This window comes from Nipponia nippon, unplaced genomic scaffold (genome assembly GCF_047370975.1).
Source record: "Nipponia nippon isolate SJK-2023a ecotype South Korea unplaced genomic scaffold, ASM4737097v1 scaffold_4, whole genome shotgun sequence".
In the NCBI taxonomy this organism is placed as follows: Eukaryota; Metazoa; Chordata; class Aves; order Pelecaniformes; family Threskiornithidae; genus Nipponia; species Nipponia nippon.
This window is the reverse complement of record NW_028262358.1, coordinates 115676211-115689088: the sequence shown is the minus strand read 5'-3', so window position 1 is coordinate 115689088 and position 12878 is coordinate 115676211. Positions and strand designations below refer to the sequence as shown.

The window sequence follows — 12878 nt, the reverse complement described above, 5'->3', positions numbered from 1 at the left end:
AACAGTTCTCCAAAGAAAAGCTAAAAGCACGAGAGTATCAGAATGGTAACAAATAGTTAATCAGTCAGAAGTGGAAAAAAAGTGGAATTTTTTAGGTGATATAAATCACATGTTACTGCAAATTGCTTCGTTTGTTTGTTTATTTTAAATGTAGTGACAAATGATAAGATAAATGTATCCTTTGGTTGATGTATGTTTGGTTAGCGTGATGCTAACTGTTACACAGTTTTTCTTACTGCCTTCACTTCTGAATTATTTTCTATATCACTTGTATATTGCTTGCAAAGGAGGAGCATGAGACGGAGTTAATTGGTGCAACGGTAAAAAAAATGCTTTAGTGCTGCTTTGCTTGATTGTGCAATAAATGGTGTACTGTCATATGGACTGAAAATAGGGTATACGTGGCCAAAACCATTTGGTGAAATTGAGTGCAATAAAATGAGATTTTTCTGGGTCGTATTTTTTAAAATAGGAAACAAACAACGGAGGGACTTAGTGTAACTTTCCTGAACCTAAATAAGAGATTTGATTTTAGCACGTGAAAATTACAGGTAATAAGCATCTTTCAATTCTTTCGAAACAGCTCCAGTGTAATTATTAACACTGTGGGGGGTCAGCTTTTAGGAAATGAAGTGAACAAAGCTAATCCTTTGGGTAGCTGTTCATTAGAGTTGCTTTCTGAAAACAGATTTGTTTTGCAATAGATTTGGGTTGTTAGAATTGTGATTTCAAGACTGCAAAATGTACAGCAATAGCTGATGGGGCAAAAAAAGACTAATTTCAGCAGGAACCGTTTAAAGGTATTGCAAGTGAATGTCAGTGAGTTACGAAGAACTTTATGTTGATACCCATAACAAGGCTTGAGCTTTCTGCTTTGATCAAATCAGTGCGAACTCCCTTGTCCTGGCAGCACCCTGTGTAGCTCCTGCAGCCTCTGTCTTGGATACTGTTAGTTCGTCACCCCTTGGCAGTCTCCGAGCTACTGACTTCGAGTCTCAGAAATAAGTAAAAAGGGCATAAGAGCGAAATTGATAAGAGTGAATGTTGGAATAATTTACCAGAGAAGAATTAATATAAACATAATGGAAACAAACAATAAATAGCTTAAAAAGCCAGGTGTGGTTTCCTACAGAGCTGGAGGCTCAACGTATTTTTTAGAAAAGAGAAATTTGAGAATGCTGGTGGAAAGTTTAACTCATGAGCAAAGAAATAAAAATACTGGTTTTGAGAGGTGTTTATTGGTGGCAGAACCAGAAGAATAAATTATTTAATGAAAAGAAATCCGTGTTCAGATCTTTTTCTTTGAAAGAATGAAGTTCATACAGTAGCTGAAAACCTAAATTCTGCTGTTCTCATGTGATTAATAAACTATCAATCTGTCAGATTAAAGGGGTACTCTGTACAGTTGCTGTAGTCTGCTACCACAATTGCATGAATTGTTCAGGAGGTGAAAGAGCTATGAAGAACTAATTATCTTCCATGTCCTGGAGAGTCAGGGTAACAGCTCTTAGGTGATTCAAGTTTTGGCAGCCCTGTACTTTTTTTTTTTTTTTAAATCTCAAGACTTTACAGTAAAAGTTGCTGCTTAATTTCCACACCTCATTCAAGACATTCTTATTTCCCTGTGCAGTCATCATAAAGCTATTTAATCCTTCATTTAGGTCTGGAAAAATAAATATATCAGCAACAACAATGAAGCATTGGTGTCTAGGTCAATTTTTATTTATTTGCACTTCCCGAGTTTAACAGACCAATCTGAGGTATCTGTGCTATCAAAGCCTTCCCGAGCAGGGTTACAAGAAGGGCAAAACTAACAAAACTCATCAGTTATGCAGTATCTGCGATACTGCAGGACGGAGGAATAGCCTTATTCACAATTCTTACCACACTGTAGCCCTCTCGGAGGTTCAAGGAGATCGAGGTCTGCCAAGGACAGAACAAGGGTCCTAATTTCTGGGAGCTAGCGAGGGGGTCTGATGCAGTTTATTGGATTATTCCTTGTGTGAACAGCTAGGCGAGTTGAGTCACTGAGAAATTGCTGGTGGATCATGCTGGTAAATAATCACAGTACGGTGTGTGCCCCACAGAGCAGGGGGTGAGACACTGGCTGTCTTGCCCGCATGTTACCTGTGGACCCTGCTGGTGGTACATCCTGCCTATTGTATTTTGTCTGGTAGATTTGCGTCTTCGCTTAAAACAGCTGGTCGTTTTCCTGTTTTGTGCTTGGCTTCCTTTATAGTGCTAATTGGCAAATATCTCATTACTCTCATGCTTATGCTGCTTTATATTTACTGCAGTCATGGTCCCTCTGTTTTCTGTTGCTGATCAGCATTAGATGGTGTGAAACGTGGGTTATGAGATACACCTTCACAGAAAACCTTGTACAGCTTCTTAATTTACAAAAAATGCGGTAGTAATGACACTTGCTTTTATTTCCATACAGTATGTGCTGGTTCTCTGCAATTCTATTGGCACTCCCTTGGACCCCAAATATATTGATATGGGTAAGCAACTTGCAATAGTCTTATTCTGTTGGGGTTTTTCTAGTCTTTATAATGAATTTCTTATGCAAGTCTGTTGTTCAATGAAACAATCACTGTGTGGTGACACCCCTTGCATCCAAATGTTGTGACCTTCTGTTCTACACATGGTTGTAACTGATTTTATGTTGGCTTCTCACTTCTACTTGGACTCTCCCTAAATGTAATAAACGTGTAATCAGGGGTTCCCATGTTGTGAACTGTAATTTGTGTTGGAAATGACCTATTAATTACTCTGTTAATAAAAACAGTGGCTTATAAAACCAGGCCTATTCCTTGTAAAAATTGGCTATAATTAAACTGATTCTTCAGTTAATACAAACTATTTACAATAGAATTTAAAAAAAAAAGTTACTTTTCTTTTTTTTTTATTTAAATGGATGTTCTTGGTGATTCAGATTTTCCTTCACAACAGTGGTCGTTCAGCTCCTTAAGAAAATATACTTTTTGAAGAGGGTCCTGTTTCTCAGAGCAATTGAAATAGTTTAATCTGGACTTTCATTTAAAAATAACATGTTGCTGCTTCCCAAATATCTTAAAGATCAGTTTCTTACATTTCAGTGTTGACAATATCTTTTCCTTATCATCTTCCTCACAATTGTTTTATCTAAAGAGTTTCAGATCATAAATTAAAAATCAAATAAAAAAAATCAGTGGATTATAACAGAAGTACAAAAATACCCCCAAATCCTAAATAGATCTGAATTCCAGGCTTTCCCTACTGCTTGTTTGCTGCAGGTGTGGTACAGAACATTGCCAAGTAATTGCAAGTTTTGCTAGAGAATAAAGATCATTTGATTTTTCCCTTCAAACAGATGAGGGGAGTGTGGACAAACTGACAAATTAATCAGCTTTTTGATTAATTAATCCACTTCTGTTCTGTTTTTTGCTTTATTTTTGGTTTGTTATCCAAATAGATCTGAATTTGGATTCAGAATAGACACTGTGAACTCCATTTGCAGTTTTCTTTTTGAAGCTTGATTCTTTGATTAACTTTTCTGTTTTATTGAAAGGCTAAATCATTTGTAATGAAGTTTTAGCAAAAATATTTATTCGCTTTTGAATGAGAGAGGAGAGTATAGTTATTTAAATGAAAAGCACATACTTATTTTTAGAACCTCTTAGCTAAAATGATGCTAAGTAGCAGGTGTATTTGGCAGTAGACATCTAATGCGATTCCATTATGTTAGAAAGGTGGGATATGTTATACAGCTGCTGTGCTCAGTGGTATAGCACTTTGAGAACAAGAAAATACTTAGGGGGAAAAAAAAATTCCTTGCATGGTTGATGCAGCAGAGGAGCAGAGCCATATTGGAACAGGTTATGGACAAAACCAGATTGCTTATTGTAAACCTGGAAGAATTCCTCCCCGCTTATTTTATTAATGAAAAGGTGTCTACTTAATATGTGTGTATAGCTTTAGAACTTACATGCTCTGATTCTGCAGAAATTAGGTTTAATTTTTAAACAAACCAAACCAAAATCTTTTCCCTACCTGTGCCAAAAAGAGATGTAGCTATTATGACAAGAAACCTCATGAGCTTTTTTCGATGTGAATTGCCTCCTAGAGCCATTGTTTCACCCTCTCTGCAAAGAGTAGCTCTTCTGTCTAAATTAATGTCATTAGAGAAGTTAGTTCCAAGCCATAGTGCTAGTGCTTGGTGGTAGTATTAAATGATAAACAAACAGCCATCCTGTCTGATAAAATAGACGGGAAAAGTGTCTAGCAAAGTTTTGGTAAGACAGAAATCATGAGGAAAGTAAGGTGAAGAACTGTAAGATTAGGAAGTAACAACAATTCACAGAAGAGTGTAGGTAGGAAGAAAAAAAACAACTTAAGAATAGACATAGTTGAGATCATAAAGATTATTTTCCTCAACCAGAGCTACTAAACAGTTTTTTTTATATATTAACTCAGTTTGAAAGTTTCATTTTCTAACATTGTTCAGTTTTTCAGTGGTAGCAGAAGGAAATCAGCTGTGAGTCAAATATATATTGTGAAATTCATGCCCTATATTGTAGATCACAATCAAAATGAAGAGTATCCTGCTCTGATGAATGAGTTTGACTTCTTTGTCCTATGGAATGTACATGAAATATTGTGGTACTTTTTAGTCTCATAATTTCTCTTCATGTCAATGTGATGCCCTCTTGCCACCTTTTACAACAGGAGTGGCACATCAGAATCTTAAGGAATAAAGTGCCCAGGAAATCCAATACCAAGAATTTTACAACGGATGGAGGGGAAAAAAAAAAAACAAACAAAAACTGAGCACTGAAGTAAGATGATGTGGTGGGTGGTAGTAGTGTGGGTGAGGTGTCTGTTGTGTCCCCTCTGCCCCGTCCCCCCTCCTGATCAGATGTCTACACTGTATGTGCCCAATAGTCTCCTGGACTTATTTGACAAGTGGGATTGGGGCGGTGGGAGGAGGATTCAGGGACTTACAGGGAGTAGGTCATCTCATTTCTACAGTTGACATCTAAAATAAGTTCAGTGAATCATTCCTGAAAGGGGTCTTTTTGCTCTCCATTGGGTACAAAGAAGCCCAGGGCAACCAGCCCATCTCTGTCAGAGATGTCTTAAATTAGGTGAGATGAATCCCACTCAAACAGTCAAAATTAGCTTTGCATGTACACCTCTAACTCTGCATTTAAACTTTTCTTTGCATTTTTCTAGTGTTTTGTTTATGTGAGCTTTCTAAATCTATCTGTGATAGTTTCTTGATATTATAAACAAAGATTTAAGTTTCTTTATGGTTCACCCATTACGACCTGTCTCCTACAGCTGTCTGTACACAAGAAAATAATTTTCTCCAGCGACCGAAAACAGTTAAAGAGAAATGCTATTTAATTGAAAAATGCTGTTGTTGTTCCAACTGTATTTGAATTGTGCTGAAGAGATTAAACAATCTGGAAAAAGTTTCTCTTCCTTTAGCTTAACTAAGCCTTCTGCAGTCTGCTTCCGTTCCCTTCAGTGTCAGAGGTTCAGTTTAGTGCATAGATTTACAATGCTCTTTCCTACTGTGAGTTCATTTGTGAAAATGCTAGACTTTATAGCCTTCAACCTCATAGATGCGCAAATACTTGAGGTTTGGAATATTTGCATTTTTGAGTTCTGAAAAATTTCTGTAGTCTCAGTAGTTCAAACATAACAAGCAAGTCTTTCATTGCTGTACAGTAAACACAGCCAAAGATTCAACTTTTTTTTTTTTTAAATACATGCATCCTCTAAGACTCCTTTAAAGTTAGTCCACCAAACTTACAGAAGGGATTGAAGGTGAAAGTGAAAAGCAAACGCTTATAAATGCAACACTTTTGGAACACATTGCACTGGTTTTATCATAGTTGCTTTCCTTTTTTTGTAACCTTTGAAGATACAACTTTATAGAACAACTTGAAATATTTATAACGTAAGGTCAATTTGTGCAAGGTGTAGACACTTGTACAGGGTCAAGGTCTTAATATACAGTATATCATGCTGTTTATCACAGCTGGAGCTTCTTGGCACTAGAAAGTATAATTGTTCCAGTTTGACAGGGTACTGAACTTAAGCAGCTGGCGGGCCTTGCTGAGGTCAATAGAGAGAGAAGACCTTGTAAAACCTTAAAGGCAGAAGACCTTTCTGTAAGTTCTTTTAAGATTCCAGTGGGTGCATCATTTCTAACAAAATTGTTATCCTTTTGATCTGTTTATAATTGCTGTAAAGCTGTTTTTTTCATTTATCAGGTGAGAGTAATCATTAATAGTTTAAGATATAAGCAGTACAAAAGTAAAATTAACATATCTCTTACATAAGGTAATTGCAGGGGTGTTATTGACTTATGAAAAATATATTATTTGTCTGAAATTCTCTTCTTTCTACAAAACCAGGTTTTTTTCAGGGTATTCTCTTTTAGTAAAGCGATAAATTGTTGCATTGAGTTCTGTCCAGAAAATAAGTTGCTTAGGTAATTTTTGTTTTGAACTATTGTTCTTGTTTCAGACTTCCAAGTGCCATCTTTCAGAGTGTTTTAAAAACACTTAGGTTGTTACTTTATTTGATTTTCATAAATACTTACAAAAAAAGCCTTCTCATATAGTAGGATGTTCCTCAACAGACCACTTGGTATCTGTGTGCTCCTGCCTATTCTTAAGTGGGCACTCTTGACTGCCATGAGTCTAAACTATATTTTTTGACTGGCTGTAATTACTGCAAATTGAACACGCAATATCTTTTGTTTTTTACCAGACTGCCCCTTGTTGGAATAGCAATCACCTGGCGCTCTACTGAGCATAAAGATTTTACTCCTCCTTGACTTTGGTGCCCTGCAGGTCTCTTTGGGCTTTGACCTGGTAGGAAATTGATAGTGGAGAAAAAAGATTGCTAATCTAGGGATGCTAAGTAGCTGATGGAGCATTTGAATAATGCATCTGAGAACGTGTGTTAAAGCACAATTTGTACAAATTGTCAATTTATAACATTTTATAAAATTGTTTCAACAAAGTGCTATTAATCTCCTAATGACAAAGTAATTGTGACAGTGTGCGATGTTTGATTCACCCCCAGGAGATGCAAATCTTGCGTTGTTGGGCTCTAAGCCAATAGTTAAAGAAGGGCTTAAAAAAAAAAGTGCTTATTCCCTTTATTCTGTTGAATTTTTAATTATGTCATTTGTGTTCTAATGTTTGCCTCTGCTAACGATGGCAAAAAACGATTAATCAGTCGTTATCTAGTGAAAGGCCATCACTTCAACTTTCTTTAGACAATCATGGATGGTTACACCTTAAAGCTCTTCCTCATGTTGCTCTTTATTTTGTCCAAGGGCATTTTTCTTCCTGTGCCTTGTTTTTAGGGTCCTTCACAATCGCTAATGTTTGCTAGCCCATAAATTAGTCTTTTCTCCGTTGTCTAGCATTATTATGTTCCATCCTACTAAGGTACAAAAATTAACCCACACAGTTTCTTCTGTGCTTGTTTCACAGGCTTTCTGTCAAAGTTCTGTCATGAATAACTAAATATAAATTACAGAAGGTTAAATATCTTGTTATATAACATCTTTTTAATGGAAACACAACAGATGGTATCTGCTAAGAAAATGTTGCTCAGGATGGGTTATATCATCTTCTTACATGCACTTAGGAGCACTGACATAGTGAAGTGTTGAGTTATCTTTCACATGTGTGTTAGCGCTCAGTGAAATGAATACAACAGCCTGGTCAGCATACAGGTGGATTAAAGGCAGAGTGCTGGAGTCGTGCCTAGCTGTCTCGCCTCCCTCCTGGACACCTCAACAAGGATGACTGAACTGTATGTGAAACAGCACTTGAATTGCTGTTACTTACAGTTGATAATTTTAAAGTAAACTATAACTGATTTTTAGTCTTTCTTCGTATTCTGTAAACTGTGGTCATTCATGAGTTGTCCCATGTGCAGTTCAGTTGTCCCTGCTGCTGTCTGACATTTTTTTCTACTTATGAGCTAACATTTCTAGAGACGTTTGAATCGAGCTCTAAAATTAGGTAGATGTTATTGATCAGACTGAGTTCGTCCCAGTTTCTCAGGAACAGCCTGTAACCGGCTTGTATGAAAACAGCAGTTTAGTCTTGTGTCTGTCTGTCAGATTGCTTCCTTTCCATCAGACTGCGGTGGGATTACTTGTCTCTCTTGTGTTTTTATATCCTATTTCATATACCAGAAAGTGTCTCAGCTTTTTCTGCAGCAAAGTAATACAGTCACGGATTTAGTTTGTTTTCAATCTACGATTTTTTAAAGAAGATTAGACATGAAATCAGGTGTTTTCTAACTGTTTTGAAGTGAGATGGAGTGAGTGTGGATGAAATACAGACATCACAGAAGGTTATTTGAGATTCCTGGATATCTAAGAAATAAAGTTTCTCTCCTTCAGGGAGGAGGTTTTATGAAGGAACAGTGAAGAGAAATGAGGTAAGAAGAGAAAGAAGGGCCAGTGAAAACTTAAAGGGCAGTTGTTTCACATGTTGGCATTGTTTTGATGGGATGGTGTGTTTAATCCTTTTCAGTATTTATCACTGAAAAGTAAAGCACCTGTTTAAATGTTTTCCATCCATATTTTCAAGATCTGAACATTAAGAATGAAGACATTAATACTGAAGTCAGCTATCTGCAAAATCAGTGGGAAGAGCTAGACAATCCAAGAAGTCCACATGTTTAGCATGGAAAGCCACTATGCAGTGGAAATGCTGAGCAGAGGAGCGTCCAAATCTCTTGTCTCCTTCTGACTTAAGGTGCTTGCTTTTCTGTCTGCTTAATAGTCAGAGAATGAATTCTTTGAAGGGCACTGATTTTACCACTTGCTGCTAAAATCAAGGCCACTGTATAAGATGATAATACTTCCCTACGCTAAAGGAAACTAAGTAGTTAAACTAGCTGCCTAGAAAGGGATTCTAGATCTTCCTCAGCCTGAAGGGATTGAAATGAGCATCTTTCCTTTCCCAGGAAAGGACAAATCCCATTCCTTCCTTCTCTGCCCAGCAGCAGCCCAAAGTTGGAGTGGCTGGGGCATCCTTTCCTTGTGTTGAATCTGTCCCGTTACACAGCCAAGAAGCATTTTAGGAGCCAAAGCATTTTAGGAGCAGAGTGTAGCCCAGTGACTAACGCTCTGAGGTGAAAAGGGCGGGCAGAACAGAATAGAATATTTCAGTTGGAAGGGACCTACAACGATATCTAGTCCAACTGCCTGGCCACTTCAGGGCTGACCAAAAGTTAAAGCGTGTTATTAAGGGCACTGTCCACATGCCTCTTCAACACTGACAGGCTTGGGGCATCGACCATCTCTCTAGGAAGCCTGTTCCAGTGTTTGACCACCCTCTCGGTAAATAAATGTTTCCTAATGTCCAGTCGAGACTTGGATTTTAGTTTCTTTTTCCACAGATTTTTGTTTGCTTTTTCAGTGACTGTCCAGTATAAAATCCTGAAGCAATTCTAGAAAAAAAATCCCGTATGTCCTACTTTTATGCAATTGTTTAAGCTATACAGGCAATTTTGTAGAAGCATCAGTTCCCACATATAGATACTGCTCTTCCAGATGTGTTTTTGAACGGGTCTGATCTTGATGATTGTGTCTGTGTGCTGTGTATCCCTCTCCCTGTGATTTCACATTTGGCATAAATACAGTCATTTAGCCTGCTGTTTCAAAGAAGGGAAGGCCCTGCCCTCCATGCTGGCTGCTCATTCCTGCCCTCTCCAACATTTGTGATTTTCTCTTTAATCCAACTTAAACTAATCTTTTATTTATTTAATTTTGAGCTCAGTTAGATGAATGAACTGATCCTTACTCTGTGGTCAAGCTGCTGCTAGAGCAGATATAAAAGAAGTGGCAGGAAAGTGTGTCAGGGGTTGGTGTGGGTTTTTTTTTTTTTTTGACAGCAACAACCAGTTTAAACCTTAGGCATGTTCATAAAATGCCTAATTGATTGTATTCCTCTGGATAAAGCATAGATGTGTTGCCATCTTGTTTCTGAATCACAACAGAGCTTATGTGAACATCCTTTTTTCCCCATATTGGGGTACTTTGAGGTGTGCACAAATGAGTAAGTTTAGGCTCCATGGAAGCTGTGGGTCAAATGGGAAGTCACGTGGTGAGTCTGAGGAATGCTCATGGCTTTCAGATGTGGGCTTGGTTTAGCATTGTCTTGGAGTAAAGTGTTTAAATGTTGACTAAACTGAGCCCAAATAGAGGCTTAGTACTAAAATTTTGTGACTTGAGCAAGAGGAAACTTTATTCCCTCACAGGTCAGGAGATTCTTGTGTTTCATTTTTAAAAGATAAAAACATTGATTGTTATGGCATGTCCATCTGCAAGGTAATAAAAAACCAGAGCAAATACATAGAATGTTGTTAATGAAACAGAGGAGACTGTATCCTTCAGCTGTATGTGAATAATTATTGAAATGAATGTGTTTATAAGTATATGAAATACACTGAGTTGCATATAACGTAAACAACTGTACTGCTCACTTGTTAAGCATCATCACTAAGCCTTCTTATCCAGTATTTACATTTATACTAGAAGGTATTCTAGAGCCATCAGGTAGCTTATATAATCCTCTTGGTTTCAAAGAAATAAAATCCGTTCAGTCTTCCCCCATCTGTCTCTTGTAGCACTGCTCTTCTTTATGGCAGGCTTATAGCTCCCTCCAGAGTTCTGTTCTGTGCTAAAATACAGAAAAAAAAAATGGAGATTCACTGTAAAAGAATCGGATTTTGTGCTCACAGCATGTTATCTATATGACTCAGTGTTTCATTAACAGGCTGGGCTACACAATTCTTTTGGATTTGCCTATTTTGTCTGATAGAATACTGATTTACTTGCAGCATTTGAAGACATTGTCGGATTTACTTAATAGGTTTCTATGTTCTTCCATGCCTTTTTATGTGCTTTCAGTGGTTTTCAGAAAGATGAAACAAAGGATTGTAAAAGGAAAAAGAGCCACAATACAGTCAAGACAGTGTATTATAAAGAATAATGTAATGGTTTGAGTGCATATATATATTTTTTTTTTCTTCTTTTTTTCACCAAACATTGACAGCAGGAATACTCAATTTATCCACATATTCTAAATGGGCTTAGGGCTAAAGTAAAGAAAATACCTACACTGTGATCTTTGGATGCGATAAAGTAAGACTAAGTGCATACTTTGCTAAATATTTAATTTGCTGTCATGCAGATAAAGAATTGTTATTTGGCTCAGCTATTAACTAAGGTACAAAAAGCATTTCTAGGTCTTGTCTAACTCAAAATTTGTTAACTGTTTTTAAGCAGTGCTAATCGAAGAATCTCTTCTAGATTGTCAACTTTTGAGTAGTATTCCTCTTATTTATATTTGAATAATTACAAATATGTCAGATACGGAGGCATTTTATAGATCTTGTTAGAGATTTGAGATATTCCTGAACTGGTCATTAACCTGAAAATTTGTCTATATATATTTGATGTCTTCTGCTTTAGTGCATGGAAATTTGCTGAAATAATAAGGAGAAAAGTGTTAATTTTAAAATCAGAACTTGTAAAGAATTTCTCTGTTCTTCTGAACAAGGCCACAAGGCTCCAGTGAAATTTCTTAACAATTAATGAAAACTGCTGCTAGGTTGTGTATGGTGTGGGTTTTGTTTTGGTTTTTTGTTTGTTTTTTTGCTTTTAACCTATGGAGATGTGTTTTCATCCATCTGGGAAAAAGTTTACAAATTGGCATCTAGTCCAATACTTGCCGCTCTAATTTTACAACCATTTGGGTTTCATAACAGGGCCGTTGTTTGTCACAATGACCAAAACGCATGTGATAGCAGCTTCAAAAGAAGCATTTTACATCTGGCAGTATCGTGTGGCCAAGAAGCTCACAGCAATGGAAATTAATCAGGTAGCACGGACCAGAAAAGAAGGCAGGGAAAGGTTTGTGTTCGGGCTTTGCCATTTTTCTTCCTTTGCATTGTTATCATTGATAAAGGTGGATTTTTCCCATGCCTAAAATATGAACTGTCTTCTCATTTTTCTACTCAGATTTGTTGACTTGCAGGCATGTGAGATTAAATACTAAAGAATAGTTTTTCATAATAAATATGTGTTTGTTATCCAAATATCTTAGACTTTTGGATTAGTTTCTGTTTAGTGTCTCCATTGGCTGCATGCTTCCCTTACACAGCTGTGTGTCTTGATGCTTTTTCCCCCTCCCCTTTTTCTCCTCCATACTCTTAGTTTCTAGGCAGCTATATTCCTTCTGATAACTTAACTGCTTCTTGTGTGTCAGTGGCTGTAAGGACATAGTCTATCCAGCTAGTTCTTCTTGTGTCTAATTGTAGCTTTGACATCTAGTCCTGTATGGACTTTTATCCTCTCGAACTAAACAAGCCAAAGTCAACATCATCTTGCCTCCAAAATATTTCCTTCCCGAGTGCTCATTAGTGGCATTAACTTTTCTGTCACCTCCACAAGCTTGCAACTTTGTTATGATTTTCTTTTCTGTTATTTTATGTTTTCTTCCATGGAGACACTATAGCATCTTTCTATAAATCTACCATCTCCTTTCATCATATATCCATAATAATGAGTAATTATTTGTACATGGTGTAATAACTTACATTGTTCTAGTACCTGAATGTCCTAGCCTTGGATAAGACTGTAAATTTGATAGAAATACTGAAAAAGTAAATGGTTGTAATTCAGCATAAACTATGATTTTAGCATCCCAAAATCTTTCCTAATGCTACTTTTTAAGGCCAAAGAGAAGTTATGGTGAAGTATTGAATACAGTAATATATAAGTTTTGTGGATATGAAGGTGTAGCTCTTCATAAGTACGGTGAAGAGCCTGAGGAAATATGGAA

The 12878-nt window shown here is 36.9% G+C and overlaps 1 protein-coding gene across 3 annotated transcripts in view; it reads left to right on the top strand.

Annotated features, from left to right (window-relative positions):
- The window catches only part of WDR35 (WD repeat domain 35), a 45843-nt gene that overhangs the window by 13571 nt on the left and 19394 nt on the right, over positions 1 to 12878 (top strand). For 2 of the 3 annotated variants that reach the window (XM_087775959.1, XM_009464206.2), the window contains exons 11-13: positions 288 to 320; positions 2444 to 2504; positions 11803 to 11947. In XM_087775959.1, coding sequence (XP_087632085.1) covers positions 288 to 320; positions 2444 to 2504; positions 11803 to 11947 — 239 coding nt within the window. The remainder of the gene's footprint in view (positions 1 to 287; positions 321 to 2443; positions 2505 to 11802; positions 11948 to 12878) is intronic. The other variant, XM_009464207.2, reaches the window with a different exon arrangement.